This window comes from Podarcis gaigeae (genome assembly GCF_964106915.1).
Source record: "Podarcis gaigeae genome assembly, chromosome: 7".
NCBI classification, from domain to species: Eukaryota; Metazoa; Chordata; class Lepidosauria; order Squamata; family Lacertidae; genus Podarcis; species Podarcis gaigeae.
Genome location: NC_139683.1, coordinates 66,735,127 through 66,756,589, shown reverse-complemented (window position 1 = coordinate 66,756,589; position 21,463 = coordinate 66,735,127). Strand labels below are relative to the sequence as shown.

The following is a 21,463-nucleotide window of genomic DNA, read 5'->3' as shown; positions in this document are numbered from 1 at the left end:
AAATTGAGCTAAGCGAGCAAGGGGCCGACTCTGCAGAGGAGAGCCGTCTGTAAGAGTTTAGAGAGGACAGCCCGGCCCTCCTCATTCCCAGGGAAGAAGCTACTAGCTACCAAGGAGAGGAAGAGTTGGATGTCGGCCTGAGCGTTGCCAGGCAACTAGCAGATAAGCCAGAGTCTGAGGCTGTGTCTTCTGGGAGTGAGGAGGAGACAGACCAGCCATTCAGTCCCCGTACTAGGAGGCAGAAGAAGCTCAGAGAATGACATAAAGGAAGGAGACGAAAGGAGGGATTTTGGCGTTCTTCCTGTGAGCCAGTGTGGTGTAGTGGTTAAGAGCGGTAGTATCGTAATCTGGTGAACCGGGTTCGCATCTCCGCTCCTCCACATGCAGCTGTTGGGTGACCTTGGGCCAGTCACACTTCTCTGAAGTCTCTCAGCCTCACTCACCTCACAGAGTGTTGGTTGTGGGGGAGGAAGGGAAAGGAGAATATTAGTTGCTTTGAGACTCCTTCGGGTAGTGATAAAGCAGGATATCAAATCCAAACTCTTGTTGTTGTTGTTGTTGTTGTTGTTGGGAGAGAGATGGTGAGTCAGACTGAGCAACTACTGTTAATGAGAGCACCCAGGAGGCCATGCTCTGAATGTGTGTTTTTCTTGTAAACAAACTTGCATAAAACTGACGAAGAATCGTTACTGCTTATCAGGCTGCTTGCTTGCCAGAGATTGTTATAGGTTCTGCTTGTGGGGTTCCCATAGGCACCTGGCTGGCTACTGTGAGAACAGAATGTGGGACTAAGCTGGCAGGCCCAGAGGAACTCCAGAAACATCACCACTGTCTGGAAAGCATGATCCTACCTTGAAACCTGACTTGACTGAGGAAAGGGAAGGGCCATCATTGAAAGGAGAATGTGTACCCAGTTGTTCAGGGAGATGACTGAGAATAATAATGCCATGAGCTTTCATTCATTATGCAGGAAAAGAACTGTGCCCTGGGGTTTTAAAAGTTTTTGAAACACTGGTCCATCTCTTCTTGCAGAGAGAATATGAACTTTCTAGCCAATGTATATTTTTCTCACCAAGATGGAATATTGGTAGGGTCATGATAGGGTTGCCATATTTCAAACAGTGAAAATCCAGACGGATAAATTGTTGAGCTCTTTTTTTGGGGGGGGGGGCAGGAATTGTTGAGCTTATTTTGTTTGCATTTTTAAGCAAAGTTGTTGAGCTATTTTGGAGACTTTGCAAAAGAAGGCATTTAGGACCTATTTTTAAGGGAAAGTGGCAAAAACGACACTCCCGACATGGGTTGCCATACGTTAGGATTTTCCAGGACATTTTTGCAATTTCTGCCTGGACACTGCTTCCAACTGTAGTATTCCAGATATGTCCGGGAAATATCTGCATATCCAGGTAGGGTTAAAATTCTGGAGAGCCACTGCCAGCATAGAGTACATAATACTGTGTTAGAGGGGTTCTATATTGCTAGCACTTGCTTGTGTAAGCAGTCCGTCACCAAGACATGTGGCAACAGCCCTTGACAAAATGTGCAGGAACATCTGGCATGCATTGTTCAAGTTGCATCCACATATATGATGTAATTAAGAACTGAACAGACAAATGAACTATTTGCGACTCTCCTAAATAGAAAGCATGGTCTTTTTAATTTCTCAAGTCAGGATCAATGTGCCATAATGAAAGACTTTTGGCACAAGAAAGACTTCAAACCACATTACTAGTATCTACTGCTACAAAACTAACGCAAGACAGGCAGGAAGACAGTTTCTGTGGTCCTAATGACTGATGGCTTTTTCCGGATTGCTTATCTTTCAGGCCAGTTGCCTGATCATCAAAAGCTTCCAGAATTTCTTCAGTAGGAAAGAGGCATGCACAACAGTCCCTGGTGAACATGTAAACAGTTTTAAAGCTTATTCTCTCTCTCTCTGTAACTAGGTTTAAATAGCAATGGAGGAACTGAGTACAGCCAATGGTGGTTTTGCCATTGATTTTTTCAAACACGTGTGCAAGGCTCAAAGCAACAAAAACATCCTATTCTCACCATGGAGCATCTCGTCTGTTATGGCCACACTGTACCTTGGAGCTAAAGGCCATACTGCAGAGCAGATAGCAGAGGTAAGCTTTGTGCTATTAATAACTTAAATCAGGGTTAGGGAACTGGGTGTGGTCAGTGAGCTAGAGTCTTATCTCTGTAGATAAGTTTGGGTCAAGTTTGACAGTGGGTGAGATTATCTCCACCTGCCATCCACTTGATCTCACAATGACATCAGGTGACCCATTGTGCAATGAATGGATAAGAGCCAAGTCCTACCCACCCCTCTAAAAAAGATGGGCACCTCCATTAAGCAAAGGGCTGGGTAAACAGAAAAATCTTAGCCCAGTGCCTAAAAACTGACAGAGATGGCACCAGGTAGATCTCCCATTTCATAGATGGGGGCCACCACTGAAAAGACCTGTTCTCATGTGGTCACCTTCCACACTTTTCTCATGTGGAGTGCACAGATTAAGACTGTAGGAAATGGGCTGGTTCATATGGGGTGAAGTGGTATATATAAATTACACACAAGAGAAATAGCTGCTCAACCTTGCTCCTGGTCCCCAGGGTGTAATGTCATTTTCTCTATGTACTCTCAAGACCAGAGGCCTAACTCAATCTGCTTGCATAGTTTCTGGAGCTTGTAAATCCTACCAGCAATGTTGGATCCCACTGTGCCTGGAATTGCATTGTCCTGCTTTGCACAGATTGCTAAGCCGTAGTTAACGTTTGAGGCTGGGGAGAAATTAGATTCAGTTTGCATGTACTGTACAGGCAAATGTATCCATTTCAACTTTCCATAGTAATGCGAGAGCCAATATGAGAACACAATGATCCTTTAAAATTTGCACTCATCTGAATTTTGTAGTCAACTAATTAAACTATAGTGTTTACAGAAATGCACATTCTAGGTTAAGGTCTGCTTTAAAATGCATATATTAGTGAAAACAATACAGAAATATTCTTTATACAGTATTAAGAAAATTGCTTTACAAAAATGTGTATATTCAGCAAAATTGCATACAAGAATGGGTATACTGGAAGAAATTTCACACAAAAATTCTGGGGAATTTTCAGGCAAACCCTGTGTTTAAAAATGCAAACCAATACAGAAATGTGAACAGCTTAATTTGGAAAAAGGAGACAATTGGAGATAAATAAAGCTGAGACATATTTAGCTTTTGGGAGGTGAACATCAACTAACGTTTATAAATCAACTTACAAACCACGGTTAATGAGTGCAATTGTAAGTACATGACTTCATACGCCTCACGTAACAACTTCTTATTGCTTATGTTTTTATTGGGTTTGTTTTAAATTGCAGGTGCTTCACTTTAACAAATCTGGGAGAAGTGAGGCTGCCCATGCTATGAGACACCCACGCGTGTACTCCAAAATGGAGGAGCTGTTGAATAACCCCTGCATCGCTATTCGGAAGGTAACTTTTGGAAAAACCAAAGTTCATCTCAGACAAATGTATGCAGGCCAGGTTTTTTGTTTGTTTTTTAAAACAGACTTTGGTGTTCACTTCTTTTCCAGCCTACTTTGTCCTAGTTCACTTGGCGATTTGGAAAGAATGTCCTTGTTGATACAAAGTTTTAGCTTTCAAAAAAACCAACACTTTAAACCATCAAGTATGTGGACAAGCACAGAGAGAATACTTATCACTCTTACGTGACAGAGCAACCATGACACATCTCCCCTCCCTTTAAAAATACCCTGCAATGTACATTCATTGGCAATTAAGTTACATGCACCTTGAATATATGGATGTTCACTGGCAAGCAAGATTGTAAGAATTTACTCCCAGCTAAATGTGCATAGGGAAGCAGCTATAGTCTCTTTTAACAACACTGCTTTGTTACTTGACAGAAATCTGGATGTCTTAGAGTCAACAGAAATATAAGCTGCAATAAAAGAACAGTGGAACTTAAGCATATATTCCCATTTACATCCATTGCAATGAATATGACTTGGGCATGCTTAAGTCTCTCCGGATGTATCTTGTCATGGAGAAACCTAGATATGGGTATCTGGGTATGCTTTTCTAGGATATATTCCAAGGGAAATAACTGGCGCAGACCACACCCCAGTTCCACGTGGAAACTTAAAAAGGTATTAACCTCCCCAAACAAACTTTGGAGAATTGTTTGCTTCATCTTGTAGCTAACGAGGAAAATATTAAGAGCCTTCACACAAGTGGAGCTGTTTGCATGTTAACACCCAACTCCAGCAGTGGTTCCTTATTGCATGTGTTGTGCAAACAGGAGAATCTATCAATTTTGGTTTCTAATTTTTTTCCAGTTTTTGATAAAGTTCTCCACACTTCTGCACCTGTTTGAGATTTTCGTGTCTGCCTCATCAGCATTCTCATAACATACATCTTTTTAGGTGCAGTTTTGCCTCTCACGTGCTTTTTTTGCAGGCAATTTCCCCTCATCCAATGCATCTTATATTATTTTTTACTAATATATGCATTTTAGGCAAATTTACCGCTGCTATGAACACTTCTTTGGTTGGAGAGGTGCATAACAAAATCCAGGGAAGTGTGAATTTCAAATTCTGACCACGGGAAAAGAAGGGGAAAGGGGAAAGGAGGCAAGATGTGTTGACAATGCGGGTTAACATAAATGTGTGGCCTAAGGGGGATAAATGAGAGGTAATGGGGGGACAAAACAAACTGCAATAAGAGGTAATGGCTGAATGTGGGATTAATCAGTGTTGCAATTCTCTGTTTAAGCCCCCTCCTGAAACATCAAGCAACATACATTCAAGATTCCTGGAACTTAGTCAAGAAATCAGCAAACCTACAAAGCATTTTCTGCTTCGAAGTGTCAACCAGCTATATGCAGACAAATCGGTGCCTCTCCAAAAAGTGAGTGGAGCCTGTAGATGTGACCCTGGAATCAGAGTTGATAATTTAATAAAAACATGGAATAACTGCCTATTACAACAATAGGAGTGTATTCATAGTTTTAATTTGCTTCTATGGGTGTAGTATCCTGTAGTGTAGTATCTTAGTATCCTGTAACTTTTGTTTCACTCTCATTGGCATGGCTGCAATGCCTTAAGAGTATTTTTTTACCTTTAAGGAATTCATATTGTCAATGAAGAAATACTATAACGCAGAGCCACAAACAGTAAACTTTCAAGAAGCTGCGGAAGAAGTCAGAAAAGAGATCAATTCTTGGGTTGAAAACCAGACAGAAGGTGAGCTCAAAATGGTTGCTCTGCTATAGGCCTGAACGATATATTGATATATCGCCCAGGACCGGTATGTGGGTACAGACTGTGATGAAAACTTCACTCAGCGGTATATCACTGGTGAAACCATAACTGTTATTGAGTCCCTCTGTCTCCAGCGCCCAGGGGACAAAGAAACTAGCCGGGAGCTGGAGGCAGAAGGACTCAAGAGCAGTGCCGGTTTCACCAGCAATCTACCACTGGTGAAACCGCCATTGCACTCTGCCGCCCTCGCCTCAGCCAAGCAGTTTTACAGAGCCACCAAGCCGCCACCGGTTCACATAAGCCAGTGGCGGGATGGGGGCTCCGTTCAAGTGCTCCCCCTCCCCGGCTAAGAGATCCCTGACCCCGCTCCTGCTTGCATGCGAGTAAGAGTGGGATTGGGGCTGCTCAGCTGTGAAGCATGAAGCCCATATAATCCAGCAGAACAGCACTCTCCCACTTGTGTTCTTGCTGGGTTTTTAAATTCTGGAGTTAGTATATAGTCAACATGACTAGAAGCCACTGGTAGCTTTTTCTTCCATAAACCTGTCTAATCCCCATTCAAAGCTATCTCCAGTGACTAGGGATGGAGAAACAACTTGTTCCAGTTCAAATTTAAAGACAAACCCACTTAAATTTGCATTTCTCAAAACAATAGGCGAACCAAAAATACCCATCCTTCAAAAGCCACACGTCTCTGAATTTTGCAGGGCAGTTCACCAGCCGAGTAATTATTGTTATTATTTATTGATTCACTTGCCAAAAAAGCTTCTAAGTGGTTTACAAGTATAAAGCCAAATACAAAACTATATCCACTAGTAATTAATAAAGCAATTCAAGTACGTACGAATATGGATATATGTACATAAAAACACGCATATTAGTGAAATAGAAAATGCATTCTTGTAGTGGGAAATGTTGTGCAAAAATGTGTATATTTAGCTAAACATTAGAAAGATAGGTTGGGGCAAGTCCACAGAAAGTTTTAAGGTAAAGTCACATTTCTTGTTCAGATATGTACAGCTGACAAAACATATGATGACTTCTTTCTCTCTCCTACTTCTTCTCCCAAACAAGGTAAAATACAGAATCTGTTGAATGAGGGGTCTGTCGATTCACTTACCCAGCTGATCTTGGTAAATGCACTGTACTTCAGAGGAAACTGGGAAAAGCCATTTAAGAAACAAGACACAACACAGCAGCCCTTCAGACTTAGCAAGGTAAATAATTTCATACTGCTGAATGAAAAAAGGCATTAAGGCACTCCAAGCTACTATAGTCCATTGCCATGCCTATGATGCTATCATGTACCTTGATCTGCACTGTGAAGTAATGTAAGGGAGAGAGATCTCTTCTCCAAATAGCATATATAAAATGCATTTCCCCCCGGTTCCACCATGAAGTTTAAGGCTCATGGACACGAAAACATATTTGTCATATTGCAGCGAACAAGTAAGCCGGTGAAGATGATGTTCCAGCACGGTAACTTCAATTGGAACTACATAAAAGAAGTGAAGACTCAGATTCTTGAGCTCCAATATGTCAACAATGACCTCAGCATGTTTATACTCCTCCCTGATGACATCACTGATGACACCACTGGCCTGGAAATGGTAAAGAAACAGTGCTTCTTTTGGCATATTTTGTAGGAAAATGACTGAATTGCTTAGGATATAGAAAGATATGGATTTGGAACTTTGTCTCGATTGAAAATGACCCTTGATGTGTTGGAAATGGGTTCATGCCATGTGGGGAATCACACAAAAGTCAGAAGAGAAAATGTATTTCTAGTTATCTAAAACCCAAGAACATTGAAAGAAAAAGCTTGCCTTCCCGAAGGTTTTGCAAATGAATGTGTTTTCATAACATTCAAGGAACATTTCTACACATCTAAAGGTGATGGGTGGATATGGATGTTGCACTCTGATTTCTCAACAGACGTTTGTGTGTTTGGTCCAAGAATACAGATTTCGTGTAATCATTTTGGCAGCCAGTGTAGTGTGGAGAAAGTTGAAAGGGAAACCTCCACCCGTATTACTTGAACCTGGGGGATCCAATGAATCAGAATGCTGGAAGATTTGGGAGAGACATCAGGAACACATGAAAAATGTCCCTAAACAGGGCTGCCTTCAGATGTCTTCTAAAACTCAGATAGTTGTTTATTTCCTTGACATCCAATGGGAGGGCATTTCACAGGGCGGGTGCCACTACCGAGAAGGCCCTCTGCCTGGTTCCCTGTAACTTGGCTTCTCGCAGTGAGGGAACCTCCAGAAAGCCCTTGAAGATAGACCTCAGTGTCCGGGCTGAACAATGGGGATGGAGACACTCCTTCAGTTTTCGGTTTTCAGACATTTCGGAACTCGAACTGTCTGCCGGAAAGGATTATGTTCGAAAACTGAGATACCACTGTATTCCATTGGGCTTGTTCAAGTGTTAGCCTCTCATCTAAATTAGTCATATCCTGCTTTAATAACCCCATAGATATTTGTAGATGAAAATCCTGTTCCATTTCACCTCTTTTTTTTTTTGCAGAAACGTATTTTTCATCTTGTGATATACTGTGTTGACTGTTGAAAACCTTTGACATTGCACTCCGTGCTAGAAAAATGCATTGCATCATAGCTGAAGGGATCTGTAAACTAGCTTGGACTTCAAAAAATAATAATACTTGCAGTGTTTTGCTGTTCATCAATCAGTATAGTGTATATTCCCCAAAACGACATTCAAACACAGTTGTACATTTAATTTAGCAAACCTGGATAACTTTTCCAACTTACTGATCATTTGATTTTCTTTGTGTCTGCAGCTAGAAAATAAATTGACTTATGAAGCCTTATCCAAGTGGACTAGCCCAGAAGAAATGGAAGAAATTGAAGCAAATGTGTATCTTCCTAGGACCCAGTTAGAAGATCACTATGAGTTAAAGGCAGATTTGACCAGCATGGGGATAACAGACGCCTTCACTGTAGGCCAAGCCAATTTCACCGGAATGTCTGAAAAAAGCAAGCTGATTTTGTCCCAAGTTTTCCACAAGTGCTTTGTTGACATTAACGAAGAGGGCACAGAGGCTGCTGCTTCGACAGGTGCTACTATAGATGGGCGAAGTACAGGGGGGGCGACTTTGTTTGCAGCAGACCACCCTTTCCTCTTTTTCATCCGGCATAATGAAACCAAAAGCATCCTATTCTGGGGCAGATTCTGTTGCCCTTAAAGTATTTCAGCTTTCGACATGACTGGAAGAATCCGCGACCAGAAAGAGGAGGAAACACAAGAAGACTGGAAGAAATTGAAAGAATATTTAGTGAGATACTGTAATATAAGCTAATTAGGAAATCCCTAGAAGTAACAGATTAGGCTAAGGGATAGAAAAAGATTAATAATAAAGATTATTATGGATGACAATTGGAAGAGAGGTTAAGAAGTTTGTAATGAAAGAAGATACTGATGTTATAAATATGAAATTGGGAACTGCCAAATATGTAATATGATGAAATCCAGATTGGAGGGTGTCGAGGAAGTCTTTTAGCAATGTGAATACACCAGGGAATAAGAAGGAAAAAATCTTCTTTTATTTTATGGGTTTTTATTATTGTTGTTAAGTTTTTATGTTGTGTCAAATGGAATGTTTTTCTTTTGTGTTTTTGTCTATGTGTTATAAGAGAAAACTAAAAATTTTTTTTTGAGGGGGGAATTAAAGTATTTCAGCTTTCTCTTAGCAAACAGGAAGGATCTTGCGGCAGCAGGAATGTGGCACAACAGAGGGACCGTTTTCCAAAGCTATGTCTAAATATGGTGTTCTCGCCTGTCTTTCCTTTGGGCTTGCAGGGGGAGTGCATACAGCCACAGCTGACATGTGCTCAACAAGAAGTCAACTCACTCTCAAACCATGCATAAGGTAGTCTCTAGGGTTCTTGTTTTTTTTGCTATGTCTCTTTCTAAATTGCATTGTTTGGTATACACAGGGTGTTGATGCAATCCTTTTCAACAATAGACTTGCTGATGGGAGAAAAATAAAAACTAGTCTGTGGCTGTCAGTGGGCCTGCACCCTAGTAATTATATATATATTTAAATTTATTTTATTAAATTTTTATACCACCTTTCATCTGAAGATCTTAGGGCGGTCCATAGCATAAAAATACAAGATAAAAGAACACAACACATAGGAGCCAACTCATTGGGGTTGAGGGGTCTTCAGCCCCCCAATAAAATATTTGAGGGGGCTGCCCCCCAAGTTAAAGAGCATTGCCATTCAAATAGTGTGCATGTGCTACATCATATGATTATGTGGGGCAGGGCTTACCTCTCCCCCCCCCCAATATTTTATTCAAGTTGGCACCCGTGAGACAGGGTATATAATAAAAACAAAAACAAAACAATAACCTCCGTTTTCTAAAAACATATTTAACTTGGGACTCGGCTACATTAGTAAAGAAACAACAATTTGAATGCTCTAACATGCAACACCAGGTGATGCCAGAAAGCAGGATTTTTTTATACATGATTTTCCATAGTTCCCCCCCCCTTTTGTTACAACTATCTAATTTCTGACTTATTTATAGCATCCCCCCTGCCCCCATGTAGATCCACCCATGTTATGGGATATTAATCAGCTAAACACCTGGTTGAGGAATGTTTTCACCTTGCACCTAAAGGTGTACAAAGAAGAAGAAGATTTATTGCATTGCATTCATGTATAAATGTTGCATTAAATACCATAAATGTAGGGTTGTAATTTATATTGTGTGTGGCGATCGCTTGTCAATTCCCCCCATGTTGCAATGTGTGCGTGTACATATATAACAGAATGTGTAATATAGCAAATAAAATTAATTTTACTACACCATCAGGAATGCAGAATGTTTCATGTCTGGTAGAGGTGGGAATTGAAACAAAATGGTGGATCCAAATGGCAGGTTGGTACTGGAGACGAGACTTGCCACTTTTCAGCTAAGTCATGCCTGAAAGAAGGGTGGTGTAGAAGAGGGAGATGAAACCACAGCACGCCAATGAAAACTGCATCCATCCTCTTCCCCTCTTTTCAGCTCGGCTCTTAGGAAACATTGCTGGTTGCTTAGTTTGCAGCTTGAACCCTTGCCTAACTCCATACATGTTTACAAACCAAACTAAGTTGAGCCTGGTTCTCCTTTTCATGAATGATTCAGAAATGCCAGACCGATTTGTGATACAAGCCACTACAGTACACAGAGGTGCCAACTTGCGCCAAAGATCGAGGGGGCTGGGTGACGTCACCCACATGGCGTGCAACGCGCGATGTCACATGATGTTTTGGGAGGAGCCAGGGGATGGAGCTGAATGCAGAGGCCGATGGCTCTTCCTCTCTCACATTATGCAGTTTTCCATGGCAGAAGGTGGAGCCAGTCACTAAAGCCACGCTCAACTCAGCTTCCTCTGCCCCGACAGTAGGGAACATTGGGGGGCAGCCCCCAAAATTATTTGGGGGGATGCACCAGCAAGCAAATAGCACACAAGGTTTGAATAGCAGGGAGCCATTTTCCATGCAGTAAATAGGAGTTCTATGAGCTTCCAAAGCTTGCTACCCAATTCCCATATTTCATGCAGTAAAGAAGAGTTCTATGAGATTCCAACGCGGGTGGCACTGGGGGTTAAACCACAGAGCCTAGGACTTGCCAATCAGAAGGTCGGCGGTTCGAATCCCCGTGACTGGGTGAGCTCCCATTGCTCAGCCCCTGCTCCTGTTCAGTAGTGGGGGTACTGCTAGCTGAGCAGGCCTAAGGCTGGCAGAGGGAAAACAAGTCCTTAAAATAGTGTTTGAGTTATACTACCTTTTTTGCCAGCTTAATTTACACAGGTCTTACCTGAATGGGCTTAGGATCAGGCCTAACCACACCCTCTCTGGTCCAACCCCAGAATGCCCCTTTCCCAAGCCTTATGCCATTTTACAATTTGCTTTGTCCCATCTGAGCTCAGAAGGAGAAGATATGCTGATATATCTCTCTGATTGTGCCAAGGATGAGGGATTTAATCTGGTTTAGCCAGGAACCTCCCAGGTCAACTGGATATTCACTAGATTCCAACCCTCTCATCCCAGCAGATCTTGCTATAGGATTGATCCCTAAATGTGTTGTTTGAAGAATTTTTCCTCTTTCAGACTAATGCAGAACTGCTCTTATAACAAACAAACAAACAAACAAACAAACAAACAAACAAACAAAATAGTTTAGTAATAGCTCTGATAATACAACGTATCTGACAGTCTTTCAGCTTCGCAGCAGACAATGTTGCCGGTTGATAGAGGCAGAGAGGATGGGCAAGATGTTGAAATGGAGGATATAGAAGAGGAGAAGTGAAGGTTGCTCTGTATTTATTGCTACAGAACTGTGTCTTCACAAACACCACAACCTGTCGGAGGAATCACCGAAAGCGTAGCAGCTGCAGGTACTGTGACATTTTAAGCGTGTATAACTTGTTTTGCCATGAAACCTTAAGCTTGGGTGAAAAGGGCAAAAGATTGCTATCTATAAATGTGAAAAAAGCAACGTTGCAAGTGTCAGATATTCCTTGTGCTTAGAATGGAAGAGCAGGATTTAATTTGCTTATTAAAAGTGCATAAACATTTGTCAAGTAGATAATGCTAGGCAAGGATATAGGGTGACCAGGATGCTTTGGGCATTATAAGTAGAAAGGTGAAACTTCAAATGAACAAAGATGATAGACAGACAGACAGATAGACAGATAGACAGATAGAGTGCTTTTTCTGGGGGGATGCAGGGGGATTCTAGGTAAGGGTTGACGGTCCTTACTGCAGCTTCCCGGATAAACATATGTGCCAAATAGGACCAAACAGCTATTTATGATATGCAACATACTGTTTTTCAAACTCCCACTAGTCTCTCAACACAATTTCTCAAACGACTTGAGAGGCTGCTGCTGTTCAGTAGATTGCAAAATGCGAGAACCTTGAGCTCACTGAACCAACTGCAAGGCTCTGTGTACCCTACTTCCCCACGCTGCACCCATGAGGCAAGGTGAGGCAGTTGCCTCAGGCAGCAGGATCCGCAGGGCAGCAGATCCCAACGTAGATCTTTATTTCCCCTTTGTTCCTGATGTAGATCTTCACTCACCCCTTCTTTCCTGGCGGGGGTGGGGTGCCATTCTGTGGTTTGCATCAGGTGCAAAAATGCCTCAGGCTGGCCCTAGCTGCAACTGCAAAGGAGAGAGTGTCTCTAACTTACCATATGGATCATCCACACCATGTAGGTTCTCTGTGCTACCACCAGAGGTTGCTGGTAATTGCTAATAAATAACATGGAAGTCTTGCTATATGGCTGAGGTCAACGACATTCTTTGTGCACACAGCAGGGAGAAATGACCAAGACGCTTATTTTATTTTCAGTCGGTTTTCAAAGGTTGTGGTAACACATATGGTTGCACTTTGCATCACCAAACAAAAGAAAGATTTTAACTGCTTCAGAACCTCCTTGATGAACTTAATGCGCTGTAATTCTATGTATTACAGACCAGGTATGTTGCTTCACCTCTCTTAAGGTATACTGCATTGAACTTGCAATTTATTTATTTATTTGTTTTGTTTATGCTTTTCAGATTTATAAATTTTACTAATTTTACAATCATTTTAACATTTCAAAACTTGACTTCCTTTCCCTTCTTTCTGTGGTTCCTTAAATTTATTTTTAATATCTTCTGCATATCCAAATTAACTCAATTTGCTCATTTATTCATCTTCCTTAAATATACAGTGGTACCTCAGTTTACAAACTCAATCCGTACTGGAAGTCAGTTCTTAAAGTGAAACCTTTCTTAAACTGAGGTGCGCTTTTCCTAATAAGGCCTCCCGCCGCCGGTGCCCTTCCACCATTCGGATTCCATTCTTAGACTGAGGTAAAGTTCTAAAACCAAGACACTATTTCCGGTTTTGTGGAATTTGTAAACCAAATCGTTCTTTAACCAGACTGTTCTTAAACCGAGGTACCACTGTATACTCATAAAACTGCAGGTTATTGCAATAATCCTGCCAATGTTCTTATCTGTTTACAATTTATCTGTAAATCCCCAATAAACCATTTCCATTCTTTAATAAAAAAGTTTGTTGTCTTGATTTCTTATTCTTCCAGTATGTTTCTGTATATTCCATACATTTTTGTATCTATTCTTCCTTTGTTGGGAATGTACTTGCAATTTATTAAGAGCATACAAATAGCAGGCACAGCACATAATATTTCATTGGGGCTGCAAACTTAAAAAATTGTTTGGGAGAAAATCCCACTGAACACAGCTGGCCTTTCTTCCTTGTTAACATACAGAGAATTGGGCCCTAAGGCATTAACATTGCCAAGTTATGTGTGGTAACAAATCTAGAGTTCAATGAGGTTTACAGAACATTAGGATGAGGTGACTTATACAGAGCACATGGATTGATTGGGAATGTATGGGGTGGGGTTATTTTTTATCCAGTTGCATGAATGCTTTAGCATCTAACGTTGGGACGAACTAATGAAAGTGCTATTTTTGTGGGAAAGAAAGAAACGCTTCTTTTGTCAGAGCAATGATTTGTCCTGTCTATTGCATTTTTCATAGGTTGCAGTAATGGACTCCCTCTCAGTAGCCAACGGCAGCTTTCTTCTAGATCTTTACAAAAAGCTGATCCAATCATCTGAAGGCAATATTTTCTTTTCTCCTTGGAGCATCACATCTGTTCTAGCCATGGTCCACATGGGAGCAAGAGGTAGAACTGCCAGCCAAATGGCTGAGGTAGGCTCTTGAATTTGTCTGCGACCACCGCACATTTCAATCTTGCACATAGTTTGGAGATATAATACAGTGGTATCTTGGTTCTCAAACTTAATCCATTCTGGGAGTCTGTTCGACTCCTGAAACCATTCAGAAACCAAGGCACGGCTTCCGATTGGCTGCAGGAGCTTCCTGCACTCAAGCGGAAGCTGCGTTGAAAATTCGGCTTCCAAAAAACGTTCACAAACTGGACAACTTACTTCTGCGTTTGCAGCGTTTGGGAGCTGATTTGTTTAACAACTAAGCGTTCGGGAACCAAGGTACCACTGTACAATAAATGCTGTTGTTACATACGGAATCTGTTAAAGTGCTTTACAGTGGTACCTCGGGTTACATACGCTTCAGTTTACAGACTCCGCTAACCCAGAAATAGTGCTTCAGGTTAAGAACAGTTTCAGGATAAGAACAGAAATCGTGGTCCAGCGGCGCGGCGGCAGCAGGAGGCCCCATTAGCTAAAGTGGTGCTTCAGGTTAAGAACAGTTTCAGGTTAAGAACGGACCTCCGGAATGAATTAAGTACTTAACCCGAGGTACCACTGTATTTTAACGTTGTGTCCCCGGATGTTATTGGACCACAACTACCATCTTCCTTAACCATTGATTAAGTTTTTTGGGGTTGATGGGTTTTGTAGGCCAGCAAATTCTGGGGACCCAAGATTGAAGAACACTGATCTGAAGAACATTGTTGTGTACATGAACAGGAGGAAGATGGGAAACCAGATAACCAACTGATACTAATAATGTCAACATGCATGTGCAAACAAATCTACAGAAGCTTAGCCATAAAAGAAAATGAAACTATAATTTGAAATTGTCAGAATAAAAACTATGATTTGAGAAAAACATTACAGTGTTGAAAGCAAGCTGGTCGTAATCTTGAATGCCATGCAAATATTTTATCAGTCTAGGTTCAATTGCCGAATTACTAATAAATTATTGTATGTATCTGTTTTATGTAATTATCTTAAAAATAAATCTTTACAACTCTGCTTACAGGTGCTTCGTTTCAATGCATCATCAGAAGAGTCTGAAAGGCCTTCACAGGTAATATCATTCTATAACAGGTTTGGCAATCCTAAACACTCTGGAAATAAGTTACGTTAACTTCCATGGGATTTACTGGTAAGGCAGCAATCCTATGAAATTTACAACCCCTCCAATATTTGGGTTTTTGTACACTTTGAAGAGCTGCATTGCAAAATTTGGAGACGTGGACATTTTGAAGGATAGCTGTGTTCAGGTTAGCATATTGGTTGGACAAGTGAGAGTCATTCAAATGCAAATAGAATTAAATTTCTCCATCTTCTTCTTTGCAATCACTTGTAACTGAGTAAGATTGTCTCCCATGGACGCAGTCTTAGCATAAGGTTACCAGATATTTTCCCAATGGATCCGGGAACACTTTTCAACTTCAGTCAAATTCAGTGGATTTTGTCAGGGGACTGATCTGTAAATCTGGGGACTGTTCCCGGGAAATGGGGATGTCTGGTAACCTTATCTTAGCAGTGATTCCGTAAGTGACTGTGGAGGCCAATTCTGGATCCACACGTCCTTCCACAGTAGGGACATAGGTTTCTGGGTGGGAGCTGATCACGGTGAGGGTTTGCCAAATGTGCCTTCTTCTTGGCATGTTTCTCCCTTGCATCCTGAGTTGGAGTGTCTTCAAAGCCCATGACACCTTTGGTAAAGGCTGTTCTCCAATTGGAGTGCTCACAGGCCAGTGTTTCCCAATTGTCGGTGTTTATATTACATTTTTTTTTTTAAATTGCCTTGAGTGAGTCCTTAAACCTCTTTTGTTGACCACCAGCATTGCGCTTTCCATTTTAAAGTTTGGAATGAAATAGTTATTTTGGAAGATGATAATCAGGCATCTGCACAACATGACCAGTCCAAGTAGAACATAACATATAACATATAACATATAACATATAACATATAACATATAACATATAACATATAACATATAACATATAACATATAACATATAACATATAACATATAACATATAACATAACATAACATGTTAATTAGATCATAATATAAATTATTGCATTGAGCATGCTAAAGTTTAGTCATTTTCCAAAGGAGGATGGAAGAAAAAAGCTAAACTCTGGGCAGCAACTAGTTTTGCATGATTGTCATTTTACAAAACAACAACAAATAAACCTATGGTCACGTAAAGCATCCTCAATAAACACACGAGATGTAACCGGCTGTGTTCTTAGATAAATAAGGTAGATAAATTTGTATCAAATTTCAACAGAAATAACTCATAAAGTTCAACAAACGAACAAAGCAGAAGACCCAGTGGATCAGATCATTCTCTAGTCAGTTCATGCATAAATATGGTCCATCCGTGTAATGGTCTCTATTCCACCTGTCTGTTCATAAAGTCCAAACAATCCACATGAAAGGTTGTTACAGTTCCACAAAATCCTTTCACAGAGTCTAGACAAGGATTTCCAGAATATTGGCCTTGTTTCGCCGTCCTGGGCTTCATCAGTAGTTAAAGCACATATGTGATATTACAAGACAGTGAATCTTATGGCATAGCAGTAGTTGTGGTACATTCAATTTTCCCCTGGCAACCCCCCCCCTCCCGCCAACTAAACTGCTACAGTCATATCTTGGATCTCAAACACCTTGGCTCCTGAACAAATCAGTTCCTGAACGATCAAAACCCGGAAGTGAGTGTTTCTGTTTTTGAATGTTCTTTTGGAAGCAGAACATCCAAAAGGGCTTCCACAGCTTCCGATTGGCTGCAGGATCCTCCTGCAGCCAATCAGAAGCTATGATTTGGTTTCCAAACATTTTGGAAGTCAAATGGACTTCCGGAACGGATTCTGTTTGACTTCCAAGAATGGTTATCTACCTATGCAGTACCATCAACTCTAATGCAACTGAGATTTTTATATGCAATGGTGTCTCCCTGTAAAGGAACCAGGACTCAGTAAAGATGAAACCATCAACAGTCAATTCCAGGAACTGTTTTCTAAAATCAACCAACCCAATAACACCTACCTGCTGAAAACTGCTAATAGAGTATATGGAGAAAAGACTTTCGATTTTAACAGCGTGAGTATTTTATACTAAGCTGCCAAGTTTCATTTGAAAATAGTTACATATTTAAAAATATACTTCTAATCACAAAGATTACTTCCACATAGCATAATTAGATAATATGGTGTTAAGAAAAACTGAAAGTGTTGTATGCGGTATATGATGCAATAATACTGAGCTAGAGGGTGATCATTATTAAATTTAATATACATTTTATTTTGTGGTGCTTATTTCTAGATCTGTTTTTCACAGTAATAATTTCACGAGGCCAAGTTAAACATTTGCTTTTATTCAACATGTTTGTACCCTGCCTTTCTTAGAAGGATCTCAGGATGATATATATGGATTTATTCGTTTTTTGTGTTTACCACCATTCTGTAAAGTAGGTTGGGCTTTCCAAAGACAATGAGTAGCAGCCACAAATGAGTCCGGATTCTAACCTGGGTTTCCACTGCAGTCTGATATCCTGCTCTGCGGTGAATCCATACGTGGATTAAAAAATGTTGCACACCACCCTAATCTCTGAGCGGTGTGAGATTCTAGAGATTCCAGGGGTTGTGTTTCCTTTGGTAATGAGGCACTGCAGAGACTGTGGTGTCTTTATGATATATGGTTTATTTACGCATATTGCAACCTTAGCCTAAAATGGAGGGGTTCACAGCATCAACGTTTCCCCCTTTTTAAGGAAAATTCCCTTATTCCGAATAGGATTCCTTGCAAGAAAAGGGAACAGTTGACAGCTATGCCCATGGGTCATGTTTTTCTCATAGCCGCAACCTTAGACATTTTGGTTTCTCTTCAGATTGTATAAAGCCTTTACTTTAAATTCAAACAGAAATCAAACATTGCTCTTGTCTCTTAGCCTTCTCTCAGCTTGCTGGTTTATATCTGGCCCACATCACTGCAGACTCTCAGCTCTCATCTTTGTCTTTTTCCATCAGCCAGCTGAGGGACGGGGGTGGGCACCCATTTGCTGCCTCACCCAAATCCACTTCCTTTGTTCCCCCAATGGCCCATCACCCAGACTATCACCTCAATAGAAAGCTGTCTTCTGTTTTGACACTTGCTGTTTTGACACATCCAGGGGTTAGAAGGGTCTCTACTTCCCCCTTCCACCTGCACAAAAAAAGAGAAACTCATAACAATTTATACTTTTGCCTCTATAATTTTCAGGAGTACCTTCAGCTCACTAAGAAGTACTATCATGCAGAACTACAACCGGTTGATTTTTTGAATGCTGCAGAACAAGTCAGAGACCAGATCAACGCTTGGGTTGAGAAACAAACTGACAGTAAGCTTATTTATTCAGCCACTGCAGACTGCAATTCCAAGTATTACTCTACTGTATGCTCAGTTCAAGACCTGCCCTTGAGTCTTAATGTCCTTAGAACCACTTAGGCAGTCAAGGGAATAAACCCTAAGCTACAAGAAAAGCAGAGAAAAGAGTTTTAAAGTTAATTAAAGATTTACAAAATCCACTGTATCTCCAGGCTTGAAAACCGGATTCTGATTTCTATAGAGGGATACAATGGCCCAGTTCTGGTACCCTGAAAATGCTTCATCACCTCTAGCCAGCATGTCCAATGGTCAGGGATGACATGTGTTTTAATCTTAAACATCTGGAGGATACCCTTGTTGAGAGTTATGAGAAAGGGCTACAGCGAATCTTGGGTTTGTCCCAGGGCTGTCTTAAGCATATGCAGCACCAGGGTGCAAAGATCCACCCGATGCCCCCCCCCCCAGGTTGCCCAGTCCCAGTCGTACAGGAGGGCAGATCCAGCCAGCCGCCTCAGTGTCTCGCTGGTTTGGTTGGCCCCGAACTCGCAGAGCAGAGCCGTGCGCAGCAGAAGAGCCCACCGTGGTGCTCCAACTGACGAGTGGGCTCTTCCCCGGACTCTCGGCCTGGCGCCCCTGAGAGCCCAGCGACCAGGTGCCCCACACCCCTAGCGCCTATGGGTAAGACGGCCCTGGTTTGTCCACCCCCATCTCCTCTGATGCATGCACCTGTGAGATCAGAAGCTTGAACTTCCAATTGGGACTAACCATGGGTTAGTGTGTTATCCAAACCCTGAACCATGGTTAATCTTAACTATAGTCAGCTGAAACAAATCAGCTTGAAAAAGGGCAGTTTATGTTTCAACTAAAGATCTCTGCTTGTCTGAGTTTAGTTGATACAGCAAGTTGCAGTAATCTAAATAAAAGCTTCTTAACTCCTCCTTGGAGGTACACCGGGGGCAAGGGAGGCGCATGAAACTGAGGTTTGCTAAAGCTAGTTCTACATCCAAATCGTCCCATTTGTACAGGAAACCACATGCAATTCCAATGTAAATGTGAAGTGGTATTTGAGGAACCGACACATTTTTCTGAGTTTTGAAAAATAAAGTGACTTTCTGGGCAGAATGTGCAAGCCTTAGCTGCTTAAATATTGATATCCATTTGGTCTATCTAGTTTCTCCCTGTAATAGCATAATAATTGGTTCCCATCATGCTAGCTGCTTCCCCTTTACAGCTCCAAGTAATATTCATGCAGGTGAATCAGCCAGCTAGAGCCTGGGTCTGGGAAAAGCAAGGTTCTTTAATGACAGAAATTCACTCTTCCATTTCACCTGAAGAACCCACAAGCCATGGGGAAAGCAGTCGTGAGATTTATAGCAGAACTGGGAAAGAGTTCAGATGAGTGACTCCTAGGCTTGACTCAGAACAACAGCATTCCTTTTAGAGCCATATCCTATTTGTATAGCAACACGGGTGCCAATACATTAACAACATCCTTTTTTTTTCAAAAGACAAAATCAAGAATCTTCTGCCTAAAGATTCGGTTGGTGCTCAGACAGCACTGGTCATAGTAAATGCCATTTACTTCAAAGGAAAGTGGGAGAAAAGATTTGAGAAAGCAAACACTACTGAGAAGCCTTTCAGACTGAGTAAGGTACGCATGTGTTAATAAAATAAAAGGTGTGTTTTTCCATGAATATGACACATTCTGCTGGTATCAATTCTCTGTAAAATTATTCAGAGCTCTGTGCACAAGGAAAACCACTAAATGTTTATATTAAGAAAGAGAATTGTGGGTTTATTCTTGGTTTGAAAGTGTTGTCGTTAATTGAGTGTATTTCTTGAAAAGCTACAGTGCAATTCTAAACATGTCTATCCAGAAGTAAGTCCTACTGATTTCAATGAGGGCTTGCTCCCAGGTAAAGCGTGTTTTAGATTGTGGCTTTATTCTTATTAAACTTACAAAGTTTCTACTGTAATGAATTCTGCTTAAATCTGGCATTGAGACTTATGCCTACCTTAATTGCTACTAATATGATGGTGAAACTTGGTTGGGGGGGGGAATAAACATGTGATGATATAGCACTCTGAATTAAAGTGGCCAGGAGCAAAGCAAAATATAGTGAAACAAGTAGGATTCAAACACAGAAGAACTGTGCACCAGCAGATGCTCTCATTGCTATCCAAAGAATTACCAGCGCAGCAGAAAACCCTGATGTCACCCACTCAACCACACTCCCTCTGCACCTTTTGGACTAATCTAAAGCCACCTCAGATTGCCCAGGGCTGGATCTACATCGCCCTGTTTAATGTTATTAGAATGATACCAGGTATATCATTCTAAAACAGGGCATACTTGTAAATCAAAGTGTTTCTTACCTTTGTCCCCCCACACCCCCCCATCAAAACACTGTCTCCCTACTGCTGGTTGTTCTGTAGTGCCACCTGGTGTCCCATTTTTAATAAAACATTATGAACATAAAAAGTAGAGTGTCATGTGTCCAAATACGTTAGGAAAACCATTCCTTAACGTTAAAAACCATGTGTGTAGATCTGCCCCAGGTTTAGATACGAGTGCTTGTTTTTAGCTTTTCAGTGCTGCCCCCTGGTGGAAACAACACTATTCCATTGTTCCCATTCTCATAACAACACCCCCCCCCCCAAGAAAAGTAATGAGGGGTGGGGTAGGAAGTGTTTGAGAGAGAAAGGCCCTTTATTTAGTTTTAATGCTTCAAGCTTCTTGGTCTCTGACACATCTGAATGGCAGTTCATTTCAGTTGGGAAAAGGATCGCATGTGTTTTTTATTACAGACCCAGTCAAAGCCTGTGCAAATGATGTTTCTAAAAGGTACATTGCCAACCTTCTACATTGATATCCTGAGGGTTCGTATTCTTGAGCTCCCATATGAGAACAATGATGTCAGCATGTTCATCATGCTTCCAGACGACATCGAAGATGAGTCGACTGGTCTGGAAATGGTAAAACACTTGCTTTCATGTCTCCAGAGACTGTTAGACATTTCATTTCATCCCTAAATAAATCAGGGGTGGGGAAATCTGTGACAA

At 41.2% G+C, this 21,463-nt stretch overlaps 1 protein-coding gene across 1 annotated transcript in view; it reads left to right on the top strand.

Moving 5' to 3' along the window:
- LOC310849404 (uncharacterized protein) overlaps nucleotides 1-21,463 on the top strand; it is a 37,454-nt gene that overhangs the window by 2,434 nt on the left and 13,557 nt on the right. The window contains exons 2-15 of the mRNA XM_083749564.1: nucleotides 1,947-2,126; nucleotides 3,371-3,484; nucleotides 3,919-4,161; nucleotides 4,787-4,921; nucleotides 5,139-5,256; nucleotides 6,349-6,491; nucleotides 6,717-6,884; nucleotides 8,078-8,476; nucleotides 13,850-14,023; nucleotides 15,059-15,106; nucleotides 17,000-17,137; nucleotides 18,296-18,413; nucleotides 19,909-20,051; nucleotides 21,209-21,376. Of these exons, the coding sequence (XP_083605690.1) occupies nucleotides 1,959-2,126; nucleotides 3,371-3,484; nucleotides 3,919-4,161; nucleotides 4,787-4,921; nucleotides 5,139-5,256; nucleotides 6,349-6,491; nucleotides 6,717-6,884; nucleotides 8,078-8,476; nucleotides 13,850-14,023; nucleotides 15,059-15,106; nucleotides 17,000-17,137; nucleotides 18,296-18,413; nucleotides 19,909-20,051; nucleotides 21,209-21,376 (2,277 nt within the window). The 5' untranslated portion in view covers nucleotides 1,947-1,958. The remainder of the gene's footprint in view (nucleotides 1-1,946; nucleotides 2,127-3,370; nucleotides 3,485-3,918; nucleotides 4,162-4,786; nucleotides 4,922-5,138; nucleotides 5,257-6,348; nucleotides 6,492-6,716; nucleotides 6,885-8,077; nucleotides 8,477-13,849; nucleotides 14,024-15,058; nucleotides 15,107-16,999; nucleotides 17,138-18,295; nucleotides 18,414-19,908; nucleotides 20,052-21,208; nucleotides 21,377-21,463) is intronic.